The 17,539-nt window shown below is 37.9% G+C and overlaps 1 protein-coding gene across 1 annotated transcript; it reads left to right on the top strand.

The window, feature by feature from the left end:
• The first annotated feature begins 401 nt into the window (after positions 1–401).
• On the top strand, positions 402–15,852 carry LAPTM4A (lysosomal protein transmembrane 4 alpha). Its single transcript, XM_010947370.3, has 7 exons — positions 402–657; positions 8,840–8,960; positions 12,024–12,100; positions 12,195–12,317; positions 13,264–13,359; positions 13,887–13,985; positions 15,229–15,852. The coding sequence occupies exons 1-7, from the start codon at positions 547–549 to the stop codon at positions 15,301–15,303; spliced, it is 702 nt and encodes a 233-aa protein (XP_010945672.1). The 5' UTR covers positions 402–546; the 3' UTR covers positions 15,304–15,852.
• Positions 15,853–17,539: the final 1,687 nt, after the last annotated feature.

Here is a 17,539-nt window from a genome sequence, read left to right as displayed (position 1 = left end):
TGACGTCTCTGAAGCAGTACGTGGCAGACGTCACTCAGAATAGTCTTTTGTGCCCGCTTTCTGGCACCACCATCTCGTCTCTCCCTTTTCCCATTAAATGCCTCTCTTCTTGCCGCTCTTGTCTCGGGGATGGTGAGCTATCCGGCTACCTCCCACCCAAACTATCCTAGGCCTACTAGCCGGTCCTCGCCCTCACGTAAGAGGCGGGGATTCCTTAGCGCTAAGGCGAGTTGCCGTTCTGATTGGGCGTGAGGTCTTGTCAGTTTTCAAGCTTTTCCAATCAAGGGCCGCCTCCACCCAGCTTTCCGCTCTTCCATTGGCCTGTGTGTGGGGAAGGTGGAGGAAGGGGTAAACCGAGGTCGCGCGAGAACGGCGCTCGTCACTCAGTGCGCAGGTGCGAAGGATCTGGCTGGGCCCTGGGCCGGGGGCGGGCTTGAAGAAGCGTCGTTTGGTTTTGGAGACAGTGACAGAGCTATCTGGGTTCAGCCGCTGGGCAGAAAGCGTTTGTCGGCGGCCTGGCCAGGAACGAGGCCCGCGAAATTCTCGATGGTGTCCATGACTTTCAAACGGAGCCGCAGCGACCGGTTCTACAGCACTCGGTGCTGCGGCTGTTGCCATGTCCGCACCGGGACGATCATCCTGGGGACCTGGTACATGGTAAGGGCGGGCGAGGCGGGAGGGTAGGGGCCCTGAGGGGAATGCGCCGGAGCGGGAAGTCGGGGAGCCTGGTCGGAAAGGAAGGAAGTGTCCACCAGGAGGGGGTGGGGCGAGAAGGCGTAGGGGAGCTTCTTTTTAGGGGGCTTTAACTTTGAGGGAGGAGACTGTCCCGGAACCGGAGTGGGGGTGAGTGGGAACGGGGAGATGGTTCCTTGGCAAGAATAAGAGAGAAACGGGGTTGGGAAAGGCAGAGGCCTTGCGGGCTGGGAGAAGGGGGCGGGATGAAGGTGCTTGGTTTTGGTGTCTAGGGGTTCTGGAAATTACCAGGTTTCGGGATTTTGTGTGTTTCCGTAATCTGAAAGAACCGACACCCCCCACCCCCGGTCCCCTAGTGGTTCGGGGAATTTTTTTACCCCTAACGAAACTATTAGGAGGGGATCTTTGTAGATGCAGCCTAGTTTTAATATTGTATTTTGCGTAAAGGGAAAGCGGCAGATCCAGTTTTAACGCAGTCGTATGTGGTTCCTGGACATTGTTACAGTGTGTTTGTGATGTAGGCAGAAACGCCTCCGTTGTGAGTCTGGCAATTCGCTTGGAAGTAATACCATTTGCCAGAATTTACACTAGATCTGCCTTTTCCTGATTCATTTCTCCCCCTGCTCATGAGACATTTTTCATATCAGACCCATTCCTTTTTTTTAATGAACTTTATTGAGAGCCTACTCTGTTTTGGCCACATATGCATTCCCTAGGTTCCAGGATTTATGTAATTATATGTCATAACCAAATTGACAGTGTTCTTGATTGGTGGTTCACTAGTAATGCTTTTTGTGATGTCTTACCACTGTCTCCGGTATCCATATACATTGAAGCTAATTTGTGACTTGTAAATATCTGACTCTGTTCAGGTAGTTTTAGATTTTGATGACTTTACAGAAGTTTTGACAAACATATTGTTTCGGCCACTTTCGCTAATTACTTTGTAATTAAAATTTTTTTGATTTAGTTCTGATTAGGGAGGTTGTGGCATTAGTGATACTTCAGTTTCTGTTAACTCCTGCAAACTGCAAAAAAGGAAGAGCTTTATCAAAGACATTCTTTTTGTCGTTCTCTGTTTTCATTACTTCCCAACCCACAGCCTCGAAATTATTACCATTTGACAAGCACCAGACAAGAATCATCTTCAGTTAGGCAGATAGTTTTCATGGCCCACCCTCAGGGGACCTGAACTCCATTATTCCTGGGTACCATGTTGTTGTTGTTTTTACAGTCTTCTTCATTAATGTACATTAAAAATAACAAAACTTGAATGTGTAGGCTTATTTGCTTGTTTCTTTTAATATTTTCTGTACTTTTATATTTAGAAACATCGTTTTATTGCTGTATCACATTTCCCCACAAAGACCCCCCTCCCTTGTGCATTTTAACTGATTTGTAATACTGGACATTGATCAGTTCATGGCAACAGCAGCATTGTATTTCCAACTTTTACTTCTTCTGCATTTTACTAAAGGCCTGGGTTTTCAATTTCTTTTGTTTGTGCTTAGGTCTGCCTTCCACTCCCCTGAATGAATAATTCAAATCTTTAGGGTCCTCAAGCCTGTCACTCAACCCTGCCTCCTTCAACCCTAGAAGATGACCTTCTCTCCTACTTAACTGAGAAATAGAGTCCAGCAGCCTCGGACTCTTGCCTGCCCACTAAATCTTCCTGTTTTCAGATCCTTCCCTCCATTCACAGAACAAAGGATTTCTAACTCCTCCTCTCGAAGAAAATAAGCACCATCTAAATTTCAACCATCTGAATGTAATTGGCTGTATTTCTTTCCAAGGCAGATTTTTTTGATGCTGTGGGCTTGGCTCATAAAAATGAAAGGAATAATAAGGAAAAGTGGGAGTTATAAACAGTGAAACTCAAAATGCAGAGACAACAACTTTCGTAACGGTATTTATTCTCCCAATATGGGAATCAGGGAGTTTTAAATCTGTTCCCCACTGGAAGCACTTGATGTGAAAACATTTCACATTATCTCCCTTTTTCCATGCTTTAGTTTCACAGTTTTAAAAAAGATGGCAAAGCTCTTGTTTCTTTGCATGGATTTTTTCTGATTATTAGAACATTATAAGGTGCTTAAATCAGTGTATCTATTTTAAGAGATTTATTGATCATCTACAGTGTAAATATCTATGATGCACATACAAAAAGAATAAATCACAGGGACACGTGTTATTCGTCTTTTATGTTCTTATTAATCTGCCACACAGAGGCTCTCAGATGTTTCTTGTCTTGAACATAGTATTTGCCCTTAAGATGTTGATGGTATTACAAAGAACTTTGGGGCACAGATACGAGAATGAAACTTTATGGTACAGTGTCGGGGAAGAGAAGATGATCAGTAATATCAGATTCAAATTGGATTAAGAACTGGAAAAGGCTATTGGTTTTGTTGATTACAATATTGCTAGTGACTTTCGAAGTTGTGGCTTCAGTGTCATAGCAATATAAAGACACAGTTTCTGCCTAGTTGGGGACACATGTAACATTTAGAAAAAACAAGATCACCAAGACATAAAGAGGACTTATCTAAGCAGTGCATTTTTGTTGCCAGAAGCTTCTTTACTAAGGCAAAGAAATAATACGGGAGTGGGTGAAGTAGAATGTCACTTCCCTCTCCAAGTACCTTGTCAGAATAGTCTTCCTCCTCTATTCCAGGTGGGAGACTATTTATGGTTCTTTTTAGATTGCCTCTGTGGGGTTTGGAACCTGAGAGGTGTAGTTCTCACTCCTGGGTGCAGACACTGTATCAATGACTTTGTATCTGACAGTGTCATTGCTTTCTAGCAACTGCTTCTTCTGAGCTAGTGTTAAGGTGATTGCACACTGTATATCAAAGTATTAATTGTATGGTATTAAATAGAGCAGTAGGACACAGAGAAGCCAAAGCCAACTATTATATGCACCAGCCCTGAAGTGTTAGCCTTTGGCATTTAGATTTGAAAGAAACCTTCCTGGCTGAATATGGTTTAAGGCATATGAAATTTCAGTATAAGCTCCAGTTTAAGCTGATAGTTGTAAATTGTTTTCTTTATTGATTATTGAAAAATCTGAAGTCAGATGATTTAGAACAGCAGTTTCTTATGTGGTATAAGTTCAAATGTTTATTGTACAATTGAATGAGCTTAAAAGTCTGCTGCAGGGTTGTCCTCCTTCATGGTAATGCTGTACCAACAAGAAGACATTTCGAGAATTTGTCATAATTTTAGGTCTTGGAAAGATTTCATATGTGGCTGAATTTTTCATGAGTGTCTCAACCATAAACAATCTAAAAGCTAGGTAGCTAGGAAGGAAGCAAAGACAGGCTTCCTCAAGCTGTATGCCTTTCCAGCACTCATCGTGGACTCCTTTAAATAAGTGTACCTTGTTTATATTTCAGAGTTAAGTATCTTTCCTCAAACATGTTTTCTGCCTCAGTGCCTTTGCATTTACTGTTCCTGCTCCCCCAAATTCTCTTCTCTAAGGTCACTTTTTAAAAACTTAATTGAGAAAAATCTCAAATATGCAAAAATAATGAAATGGTATAAAAATCTCTTACTTACTCATTACACAGCTTCAACTAGTAGCAACCATTTTGCCAGTTCCACTTAGTTTTTTTTTTTCCACAATTGTTTTCTTGGTGAAGCTTCCTTGCTTCCCAGCCAGAGGGATCTGGTTTCCTCCCTGTGTACCTCGAAAAGTTACTGTGCATACCATTTGTATGTACTTATTCAGTAGCACTAATTACACATTAGTGTGATTATCTTTTTAAACTTTTTCTTCCCCACAAGATACACCTTCCTGTATGAAATGTGTATAGTAGTAACTTATTAGAGCATTTGAAGTATTCAATTAAATACTTGAATTAAATGAATTCTCCAAAAATAGTAGGAATAACTCATTTGTAACTGTACATAATGGTAAACAATATAGATACATATATAGTGTACATTTAGCAAAATTTTAAAGATAGTCAATTTTGGCCTTTATCTGATGAGAGTCTTTGTCTCCTGAGGACTTTATCAGTATGTTCTAAAACATTGCTCTAATTATATAGTCTTAGGAGATACTGAGTTGTGGGAAAATATGCTGTGGGAAAACTAAAGAGTAATGATTAAAAAAAAAAAAAAAAAAGCATCCAAAAACAGAAACAAAGACGGATCCTCAGTGGATCTTCTGGGAGGGGTGTGGTAATGAAATGAGAAAGCAAAGAGAAATTACTCTCCCAAGACTAAGTGCTTTCAAAGATTTGATACTGTTCCTTTGAAACAAGTGAAATTGAACAGATATGCTTTTTTTGTTGTTTTTTTAGCTTATATAAGGTATGCAAAAGGCTTACAAAAATAACACAAACCATGCTGTTTAATCCACTAAATATAGTACCTTTCCTACACTGGTGTGTCCATTCCCTATGTTGTTAATTTATATGAGTATTTGCTGCATTCTCTACCTTTCCATATTACTGGGTTTAGAAGTGATCATTATTTTAATTATATTCTTACTAATTTTCTTTCCTGAGTGCAGTAAAAGGGAAAAATGAATCAGGAATAAGTGTTCTGGAGTTGTGTGTACCTAGTTGCTCTCTTTAGAGAAATTTTACATTATAAGACCAAAAAGTTAATTTTATGTATGTTTTGGAAAATGCTACATGGAACTTAGAAATATCAACTGTAATCAAAAGTAAATAGGATAGGTGCTCAGTGATGAATCTTTTAAGATCTCAAGGATAGATTTTCCAGATTAGTACTTTAAAATGTAAGTTGGGGTTCTAATGAAATACAATTAATTCAATGAAGATTTGAAAAATTGAGCTTTTAATGAAATAGCACTGAACTTATTTTACCATTTCTTGGTCCTTTTGATTAGACCTATGATTTCTTTAATATTCAGGGGTATGACTCTGAAATGAAATTTGGAGTGTCACTAATACTAGAAGATGTAATAGTGGATGAGTCTGTGACTTACCCATGGAAGAGAAAAGAGATTTTTATAAATTCTACGTATGATAAAAATAAGGGAAAATTAAACTCCTAAACTTTCATTTAGTAATTGAGTTTGCATGTTTTTTTTGTTTTGACATGAGTGTTTTCTGTACAGTGCAGAGCTTTTAAACTGTGACTGTATCATGCTTAGCAGAGAAGAGTTTGCTGAATTGATTTCAAACTGATTTCCATACACAGTATTTTAGTAGATATATCTGATTGTTCAATAATTCACCTAATCATATTAACTCATAAACCACATACACTGTCCAAAATCCATTGCAGTAAAGATGGGCCATTAAAAAAAAAAATCAGCCTTTAACTGTGGAGCCACCTTGCAAATATGATTATCTCTTGTAAGACCTTTCAAGTGTTGAAGGATAAAAGACCTTGCCTTTGAGCAGTGCAGGGAAGAAGGCATGTTACTGAACATGTTTATTTAGAGAGTAAAGTATAAACATTTTATAGCCTTAGAGAATGGTTTCTTTTGGAAAGCTCTCAAAACAAGAATTACTTAGGAATGGTTATAAGTAATTATGTAGTGCTAAGAAGCAGGATGTCTTAAAAAGAACCAGATTTGTATGCTAGCTCTGTCCTCTTACAGCTCAGTGAGTGAACTTAACACATGCTATTTCACTTTGCTGAATTATAGTTTCCCCATGTGCAAATGGGCTTAAGTAATATTTAATTTCACAAGGTTATTGTGAGGAATAAGTGAAGTATATATGTAAATATACTTGATTTATAGTAGATCCTCAGAAATATCAGACGATTCTGAATTAGATATCGTGACATTGTTTATCTTATTGAAAGATAAAACTTGGGCTGCTTGTCTAAGAGAATGTGAAATGCCTTCAACTGGTAAATTGTTTTTAATCATTCAGAGTGGACCAGAGAGAGCTGTATAATAGAGATTGTTTAAAATAGTGTTGATAAACCTTAGATATCCCTTGAAAAAATCCTATATTCAGATTTTCACAAAGAGGAGGAAGACAGATTCTGTGAACTTTAGATGGGGGAGCCTCCATCCTAGGCGAGATTTCTGTATCACATCATTAGCAGGGTTGTTTTGAGCACTTAAAGGAAATGGTGCCTCCTGGGTTAACTGGGATTCACTAACTAGAGGCATAAATAATTTCCTTTTTGACTGGATTACACCCTGGTAGACTAGGAAAATTCAGATAGCATGATGGGATTTCAGCAAGGTGTTTGGCAAAATCTCAAGATGTTCTTCTGGACCAGAGAAAGACTTTTGTTCAAAGGTTGTTGACTAATGGGAGGAGAACAGCCTCTGGCAGCTTCGTCCTCAGCGCTGTTCTCTTGCTAGTGACTTAGATGGAGACTCTGATTACATGCTCATCATGTTTTCAAATGCAGGAAGCTGAGAGTCAATTTGAATGGTGTCAGAATCTAGATGGAGAATTTTTTTTTTTTAATTGAAGTTTAGTCAGTTTGCAATGTGTCAATTTCTGTTGTACAGCATATTTCAGTCATACGTATACATACATATATTCTTTTCTATATTCTTTTTCATTATAGGTTACTATAAGATATTGAATATAGTTCCCCATGCTATACAGAAGAAACTTGTTTACCTATTTTATATATAATTGTTAGTATCTGCAAATCTAGAACTCCTAATTTATCCCTTTCCACACCCTCCCTCCCCCTGTAACCATAAGATTGTTTACTATGTCTGTGAGTCTGTTTCTGTTTCATAGATAAGTTCATTAGAGTCTTCCTTTTACTTTTCTTAGATTCCATATATAAGTGATACCATATGGTATTTTTCTTTCTGGCTTTACTTCACTTAGAATGATGATCTCGAGGTCCATCCATGGTGCTGCAAATGGCATTATTTTATTCTTTTTTATGGCTGAGTAGTATTCCATTGTATAAATATACCACAGGCTTCTTAACCCAGTCATCTGTTGATGGACATTTAAGTTCTTTCCATGTCTTGGCTATTGTATATAGTGCTGCTGTGAACATTGGGGTGCATGTATCTTTTCAAATTAGAATTCTCTCCTGATATATGCCCAGGAGTGGGATTGCTGGATCTTATGGTAAGTCTACTTTTAGTTTTTTGAGGAATCTCCTAGATGGAGAAAATCTTGATAGGCAAGAATGTTAGTAAGATGAAATTTGATTGCAGATATATATAAGGGCTCATGCTTGCGCCTCTGAATCCAACTATAGGTACAGGTGGTAGCCTAACAGGATCAAGTATGAAAAAGAATTAAGGGTTTTACGGAGTCACTCATAGGTGACATTCAGAAAACTTAAGTAGCCAGTACAGTTTCAGACTGTATTACTTGAAATTTGTTAAACTAGCATATGGGAACTGAGGTCTGGTGTGTTGTGACTGGACTGATCTTCACTCATTTAAATAGTATGTTGAACAAATTGGAGCATGTGTATAGAGGAGAGCAAGGAGAAACTAGTGAGGTAGCTGGAAACATGTAGTTAGAAAAATGGTTTAAGTACCTGAGTGTTTATTCTAGAAAAGACAGTATTTGGAGGCATGTGTTGGCTGCCCTTAGGTGTTAGGGGAGCACTTACTTGGAAGGGCTAGCAAACTAGCTCAAACGGTAGAATTAAGACCAATAGGTGAAAGTTAAGTGACATGATCAAAATCTTGGAAAGTCTTTTAAGCATTTGAAGGTAGCTTTATAGGAAATAGTTCCCCATCACTAGATAGAAGATAGTGTGGAGGGGCTTTTGGCTGATCTGCTGGATCATTACATACTTAGCCGATGGATATTATGTTTATCTGATAGATAAGTATATTGGACTAACTGTAGCTTCTTTAAACCTGGAAGTTCTGATATTGGGTTATGAATAAATATGTGACTCTGACATGAACAATTTGTGGTGATCTCTCAAATTAAATTGGTATGCCTTTTTATTCTGTGGTAGTAACACAGGATCAAACATCTTTTCTCTGAGACAGTATCAAGTTTATACTTTAATTTTATGAAATACTTATTTTAAATCATTCTTAAAGTGATAGTTGTGTATTACTTTATCTCATAGGTAGTCTCCTTTTTATGTCTTTGTTACTTCAAGTAAAACAATGTTCAGTAGGGGAAGATGTCTAAGGATTATGATTATTCTGAAGATGCTTTCCTGGTTAATAATGTAATTAATAAAATGTTATCTTTCACAGGTGGTCAACCTGTTGATGGCAATTTTGCTGACTGTGGAGGTAACACATCCAAACTCAATGCCAGCTGTCAACATTCAGTATGAAGTCATTGGCAATTACTATTCATCTGAGAGAATGGCTGGTATGTCTTTAGTTGAAACCATCTCCTGCTAATTATGCACACACTTGTGACTTAGGGGAGGATTGATTAAATTATGTTTGTTATTATACTTGCTGAGGCATAAAATGTTTTCCTAGGTTTTTCGAAGATACTCTGAGAATTATAATTGAGTATTTATAGCCAGAAAATGTAATGGACTGCTAGAAGATTTTTGAGAAATATGTATTGTACATTGGTCATTGATTTCTGTGGGGTACTATGGAGAGAGGAAGGAGAGAAGGAATTAACAAAAAGACTAAGCCTTTGGGGGTCAGCTGACTAGTTGAGGATGGGAGATTTGCTTGTGAAGCAAAATTTTACAGTAAAGTATAAAATATGAATTACTTGAATATTTGGTGATAATCTTTTGCTCAGGGTACCAATTCTAAATATATTTTTATTATTTAGATGAACACTTGACATTTGGAGTTAAAAATAGAGTACTCCTAGAACATTCATGGGAATTACCTTTTTAAACCTATTTAATTCCCTGAGAGCAGTATTTTCATTATTTATCTTTCTTTAAAACACAAGTTTAATTTTATATTAAAAATTATGTTAGCAATTTAATATTTGAAGAGAAAATTATCCTTCAGACTTTTAAGTGTGAACAATTTCTTACTCAGAAAAATTTCACTTCAGATAAGTGTTCCCAGTTCACATGTGTTATATTTGTAATATTACAGGATCTTAATTGTAATATTTTTAGATTATCTTTTATCATAAAGTTCTGCAGTTCATTGCATTTTGATCTCTGATCTATTAATGAAGTGTTTTGTTTTGTTTTTTTAATTTGGTTGTTAATTCAAATGATTCATTGTCCACAGGGCTAACCTATTTCTAGGAGCCAGGTAGAGTTTTGTGGCCATCAGTTACATATACTGTAGTGTGATAGCACTAATAGTTGTTCATACTGTGTTTTTAAAGTGTTGTTTTTTTTTTTTTAATGAGTCTCCTAGTTTTCTTTTCAAATACAGTATGATCCTTTGATTTTGTCAAATTGAGAGCAGAAATACCAAGAACATATAGAAACTATTCCTTCTGGTATTTGATTTTTTTTCCTGAGTAATCTATTTTTTTTAACCAAAATAGAACAATAAATAAAATTTTGCTGAAGCTGCTAATGTCAGCATTTTCCCTTGTCGTGTTGGCTTCTCCTCAAGTTGAGGCACAGAAAAAGACTTATGGTCACTGAGATTCTTGGAGGTCTGTACACTGGTTCTTTTGGAGCCACAGGGAAGAGGTCACAGGTTTATTGCCTGTTGCATGAGTGTTATCGCTGCTGCAGAGGAAATCAGATGTATTCATTATCATGTTTTTGTTGATTATAATTCTGTCAAAGCCATGTTACTGAGAGACTATAAAAATACATAGTTCCTGGCCGTACGGTAGTTGGTATTTCCTTGGCAACTGAGTTTCCCACAGACCCAGTGTTACAGAGGTAAGTTAATTTCTGGTCATTGGCCTGACTACTGATTTTTTAAAATGAGGTTCATGATTAGTTATTTTGAATCAGCCAAACAGGAAATGACACTTAGTGTATATGAACTACTTCTGCAGCATATGCAAGCTATTTCTCAAATATGAATGTGTCCTTATTTATAGTCACATTGGAGATAGATGAAGACTTAGGGGCGTCCCAGAGAAGATGCTGAATGTGGTGGTGGGTGGAAACCTGAGGCTCATATCCGGGCATCTAGCCCCTCATATTCTGTTTGCTTTATTGGTTCACAAGTACTGGAGTGTCTCTGGCGCCAGGCATTATATGTATTTCCCACCCACCACCCCATCTCTCCTCTGTTTTGCTATTTGTTGCTCCGATGGAAGACCTTGAACTTCACTTTAACTATTATTTCAGTACTTTAAGAAATGGAAATACATACGTAGTCTTCTGGTAGCAGATTCTAGAAAGCTGATTGTTTGAATTATAAATTTTGCTCTCAAGTTTGATAGTACCTATCCTGTTCAATTTCATATTTTGTTTATATTTGATTTCTTCCCTTTGAGTGCCATTTTGCATGCTGCAGCAGGGAAGTCCTTTAAATCCTTACCATTTAGCTATCCTCTATCCTCTAGGAAAATTTAAAGAGGGCTGTTCTTAGTTTAGTGCCAAACAATGATGCTGTTTGAATTGCCAAGTGACAAGATGATACATGACATTTAACGAGTAGTGTGAACATTAAGCATTGAGTCTACTCATTCGTCATTGTTAGTGCTTGAAAGGTTCTCAATATCCATCCAGAGTCAGTCCATTTTAGATTTGTGCTAAGAAACTCATCAAGAGTGGTTTAGTACTGATTAAGTTACATGGGTGCTTTTTGAGAAAATTAGTGAACATGGATTAATGTAGAGAAAGGGAACAGCCTGAGGAAGAGTTGAGCAAATAGAACATAGACTGTGTGTAGCAGAGAAGCCAGAGTGAAAGGATGCGGAGCCGGGAATCTGGATGTCGGCATGGAGTGGGGTAGGAGGAGGGATTAATGGAGAGCCTGGAATTTCAGATTATTTATTTTATCTAAAGCAAGAGGAGACATCTGTAGCATTCTGTGTTTAATATATCTGTCTTTTAAGCAAATACCAGCCTTTCCCTCTGGCTGAACCCTTCTTATGTCACAAAACCCAACTTGTGTCGTTTCTTTCATATTTTTTCCCAGATTTTACAGGCAAAACTAGTTGTTTCTGCTTCTGTTGTAGCCCTTGCCACATTGGATTATAATTGTCTATTTGCACATCTTCAGACTCTCAGACTGGGCAGAGACCTTCTCCCTAGCAGAGTATCTGGCTCATGTGCCATCCTAAATAAGTGTCAGTGAGTTGTGGCAATTTAACAAGAAAAACAAAGGCGTGAGTTTCTCAAGCTTTATTAGTTAATGCTGAGGCAGATTTTTTTTTTTTTTTATTCTCTTGGCCTTAGATTTTTTTCCATAGCCAATCTTGAAAATACTCAGTTTTTTAAGCTAGCTTTAAAACATTATTTTGTCATAAAGAGTTTACTTTTTTGGTTACATGAGTAGCTTATTTACATTTTTGTTTTTGTTTTCTTAGATAATGCCTGTGTTCTTTTTGCTGTCTCTGTTCTTATGTTTATAATCAGTTCAATGCTGGTACATGGAGCAATTTCTGTAAGTATTCTATGTTTTTAACTTTCAGTATTTGACCTTTTACTGAGTGATATTTAGTAATTTCATGTATGTGGTTGCTGTTTTTTCTCTTCAGTATCAAGTGGGTTGGCTGATTCCGTTCTTCTGTTACCGGCTTTTTGACTTTGTTCTCAGTTGCCTGGTTGCTATCAGTTCTCTCACTTACTTGCCAAGAATCAAGGAATATCTGGATCAATTAGTAAGTGTGTATGCTAATTAAACTCTTTATTTTAAGTAAAATATTTACATAGAAATTTGGAGTCATCTTAGGTACTATTCTTATTAATCTGTCCTCTCTATTTTTTAAAATTATTATTATTATTACTACTCTTACCGACCATGTTGAAACCAGTAAGATGAAAATAGAGTATCTTCTTACCATACGTTTGGATAATCCAGTATAAAAAGTCCCTAAAGATAGATATCGTAGAACTTCAGAAGTAGTTCAGCTTTTGTTTTGAGCATATGAAAAGTATTATAATTCAGCTGCATTTGGCACTCATTGGAGTTTTAGCTTTCTGTCTTTGCAAGCATCTGTAGCAAATATTTGAGTGCTTACCATATCCTTCACTCTATTCTAGGCAAATTGTTGATGAGTGGTTTAGATATAAACAGAAGTTCCTTCTCTTCAAGGAGCAAATCATGTATTTGGGGAGCTAAGACATGAAGATCTTACCTGTGATAATGAATCAGGACTGTCCCATGACAGTAAATGAGGCACATGGATTAATTTGGTATTCTTAAGATGTGTTCTAGGTTATCACAAAGTGCAAAATGGAGGTGCCATGGCTGAATATAAGTGTGTGTATATGTTTAATTAATAAACTAGTTTTTTAGAGCAGTTTTAGGTTCATAGCAAAATTGAACAGAAAGTATAGAGAGTTCCCATATACTCCTTCCCCCACCCTACTAGCCACATCCTAAACCACAGTGGTACGTTTGTTGTAATTGATGAACCTGCAATGATACATCATTATCACCCAAAATCCGTAGTTTACATTCGGGGTCATTTTTGGTATTGTACAGTCTTTAGATTTGGACAGGTGTCAGATGACATTTACTCATCATTGTAGTATCATACAGAATTGTTTCCCTGCTCTAAAAATCCTTTCTGCTTCACCTACTCATTCCCCCCTTTTTTATAGCCTGATTTTCCCTATAAAGATGACCTCCTGGCATTGGACTCCAGCTGTCTCCTGTTCATTGTTCTTGTGTTCTTTGCCTTGTTCATCATTTTTAAGGTGAGTTGCTTACTGAATATTTGGGGATCCATTTGGACTGTGACACTTTCCATCTCAACCTTCTTGTTGGTTATCTCCTTCCAGTTCACAGTGAGTGAGTGTTTATTCTGACATAGTACAAGAGATAGATTTTAGGCAGTGTCCTCCCTCTTACTTCCAGGCAGTGGTTGGAAATGCCAGGATTCTTCCTAAGTGTAACACCATTATGTTTTTGGATGTGGCTCATGATTTGGACTGAAAATCTGTTAAAATTCCCAAGGTCCAGAAACAGAATTTCTTCTGTAGCACAATGATTGTCACACCTGAATTGAAACCCCAACTCTGGTTTCTCTGTAAAACGGTGATAATAAAACTTGTGACATTTAAGTGACAGCAAGTAGGGAAAGCACCTGTGTTAGGTCCAGATGGATGTCACTTCCCTTCTCCATAGAGAAAACATGAGGGAGAGCATTAAAAGTCACCTTAATTTTAGAGCAGGTAATCTGTTGAGTTTCAAGCATATGTAAATTTTGTTTGTATTCTTTTAGGCTTATCTAATCAACTGTGTTTGGAACTGTTACAAATACATCAACAACAGAAACATGCCAGAGATAGCTGTGTACCCTGCCTTTGAAGCACCTCCACAGGTGAATGACCTTTTAATATAGTTAAACTTCACTGACCATTATTGATCATTCCCAGAAGAAGAATCTGGATCTTGACTTTGTCTTTGAAGCCATAACTGTGGTTTTGGGCATGGGTAGCTTAAGTCCACCAGTTTCAGCATCTCCTAGTTGGAATCCTGGGTACGTGGGCTAGAGACACTATGCACTGCTCATCTCATCCTGTTCAGCCGTTAGGTTTGGTTTCTAAGTGGTCTCCAAGAGTTACATTTTTGCGGGGAGATCAGACAGGGAACAGCAGTGTGAGCAATGCGAGGCTCTTGGCTTCTGGCTAAAGTTAGGGTACCATCGGCTGTAGTATATGTTGCTATCAGAAACATTCACATGATGTAGAGGGGAGACTGAATTTCCTGTGGGGAGACGAATGCAGTGGGTACCTCTCGGGGCCCTCTAGTTGCTGCTGGCTGTCTTCCCAGGTTTCCAGCATGTAGATTATACGTGACCCATGTAGGGCCAGCCTGTCACATGGGAGTCACTTAGGTTAAAGTTCCACCCTCCACGTAGATGTGCCTTTTACCCTAGAGCAAATGATACAAGTACCTGATGCTTGGACTACAGATTGTGATGAAATTCAGGATCCAGCCACTTATTGGGGCCTTCATTTAGCATGGTACAGAGGGGCCCTTATCCGAGATCCTCAGTTCCTAACATGTACTTGACATTGCTGCTTTATCAGTCGCACTGGAGCAAGGGGAGGGCGGTGGCACGTACCACCTGTCAGGGTGTCCTGGTGGCATCAGGGTCAGTTCAGAAGCAAAGATTTGTCTGCCCTCACCCCATCCTTCCATCCATGCATCTCTAGTAGTCTTGAATCAGACATGTCACCTGCATGTAAGTAAAGTTACAGGTTTTTAGCTTTACTCTCAGGAACTGCAGTTGACCCTTAGGCAACGCGGGTTTGAACTGTGAGTGTCCACTGATATGCATATGCTTATATATGTGATCTACAGTTGGTTGGATCCACAGAGGTGGTACTTCAGACATGGGGGGCTGACTGTAAGTTATATGTGGATTTTTAACTCTGCGGAGGGTCGGCGCCCTCTAACCCCCGCATTGCTCAAGGGTCAACTGTACTTAGCTAACAGTTTCTTCAGCTCTTCTCCATGAGTTTGTATACCCCTGTTTGAGATGTGAAATCTGAAAGCTGAATTATTTCAGATAGGATCTAAAAGGAGAACTAAGTTCAATATAATTTTTTTCTCTCCAGTATGTTTTGCCAACCTACGAAATGGCAGTGAAGATGCCTGAGAAAGAACCACCACCACCCTACATACCTGCCTGAAGAAATTCTGCCTTTGTCAATAAACCCTATACCAGCTTTTTGTCTTGTTTATTTTCAGAATGCTGCAATACAGGGCTCTTCAAACTTGTTTGATATAAAGTACATTTTCCTTTGTTTAAGCATTTATTTTTAAACACTAACAAGCTTTTTGGACATCTATTAGAATTCAGAGTTCGTTGTTGTTGTTGAGTATATTACATTTAAATAGTTTTTGAAGACAATCTAGGTTAAGCAAGAGCAAAGTGCCATTGTTTGCCTTTGATTGGGGGGTGGGGAGGGGATACTCTCTACACGTTTTCTTTTTTAACTCTGCACTTTCTTTATATAATAGTTTGCATTTTGGTTATTTGCTGCCCTAGATACTTTCAGGAAGGATGAATTAAATATTCAGGGTGAGTGAGTTGAGTATAAGATCTGGAGTTTTCAGCTATGAAAACAGGAAAAAATATATAACATTTTAACTTGACTGTGGAAGATGATGGTTGCATGTTTCTAATTTGTATGTTTCCATCTTTGTGATAAGATGCTTTAATAAATCTCTTAAATATTTGTTGGTTTTTTTAATCTATTACCATTTTTTGGTATATGAAACAACATTTTCTATTACAATAAACTCAGACTGCCAGGCTTTTAATTTGAAAATATTTCTTTAATCCAGTAACTGAAATATTATTGAAAGTTATGGCAAAAATGGTACTTGAATCCCTGGATAGAAATTACACTAGCATTGATGGTTTGATAGAAAAATTATATGATTAGTATAGTGAGCTATGTTTTTATGTTGAGATAATTTAGTCAGGGAATGAATTCATCAAGAATAATTCAAGGTAAAATGTATCAGTTGACCTTCAGAGTGTGTTTTACTGAAACCTTTATGGTTTTAGAATATTTTTCAGAATTATGGATGACTTCTCTGGGGTAGGTCTCACTTTGTATAAAACTGTAATGGAAATCTCAAGATCAGGTTTTCTTGATTGTTGCTGTTGGCTTAAATCTATTGTTCTCTGTTGAAGATCATGCTAAGCAGTATTTAGATACTAACCCAGCTGGTACTAGCCTTTTGATACTGGTGCAGTTACATCACAGTGTGAACACATCAGGACCCTGAGCTGGTGGGGCACCTTTTAGTGCTGGGAGTTTGGCCCACAGTCTACACAGCCAGGCTCAGCACATTTTTTTCTCTGTTAGTTACCATAACGTTTTGTGTAAATTTCCATGTGCTATACAGTATAATCTTGTTTATCTATTCTACAATTTTGAAATCCCAGTCTATCCCTTCCCACCCTCCGCCCCCCTGGCAACCACAAGTCTGTATTCTCTGTCTATGAGTCTATTTCTGTCCTGTATTTACGCTTTATTTTTGTTTGTTTGTTTGTTTTTTAGATTCCACATATGAGTGATCTCATATGGTATTTTTCTTTCTCTTTCTGGCTTACTTCGCTTAGAATGACATTCTCCAGGAGCATCCATGTTGCTGCAAATGGCATTATGTTGTCAGTTTTTATGGCTGAGTAGTATTCCATTGTATAAATATACCACATCTTCTTTATCCAGTCACCTGTTGATGGACATTTAGGCTGTTTCCATGTTTTGGCTATTGTAAATAGTGCTGCTATGAACATTGGGGTGCAGGTGTCATCCTGAAGTAGGGTTCCTTCTGGATACAAGCCCAGGAGTGGGATTCCTGGGTCATATGGTAAGTCTATTCCTAGTCTTTTGAGGAGTCTCCACACTGTTTTCCATAGTGGCTGCACCAAACTGCATTCCCACCAGCAGTGTAGGAGGGTTCCCCTTTCTTCACAGCCTCTCCAGCATTTGTCATTTGTGGATTTTTGAATGACGGCCATTCTGACTGGTGTGAGGTGATACCTCATTGTAGTTTTGATTTGCATTTCTCTGATAATTAGTGATACTGAGCATTTTTTCATGTGCCTTTTGATCATTTGTATGTCTTTCTTGGAGAACTGCTTGTTTAGGTCTTCTGCCCATTTTTGGATTGGATTGTTTATTTTTTTCTTACTGAGTCATATGAGCTGCTTATATATTCTGGAGATCCAGCCTTTGTCGGTTTCATTTGCAAAAATTTTCTCCCATTCCGTAGGTTGTCTTCTTGGTTTACTTCTGGTTTCCTTTGCTGTGCAGAAGCTTGTAAGTTTAATTAGGTCCCATTTGTTTATTCTTGCTTTTATTTCTACTAGGAGAAAATTTTTGAAATGTATGTCAGATAATGTTTTGC

The sequence above is a fragment of the Camelus bactrianus genome, chromosome 15 (assembly GCF_048773025.1).
Source record: "Camelus bactrianus isolate YW-2024 breed Bactrian camel chromosome 15, ASM4877302v1, whole genome shotgun sequence".
Classification (NCBI taxonomy): domain Eukaryota; kingdom Metazoa; phylum Chordata; class Mammalia; order Artiodactyla; family Camelidae; genus Camelus; species Camelus bactrianus.
The sequence above is the reverse complement of the archived record's forward strand: the minus strand, read 5'-3'. Positions and strand labels throughout refer to the sequence as shown.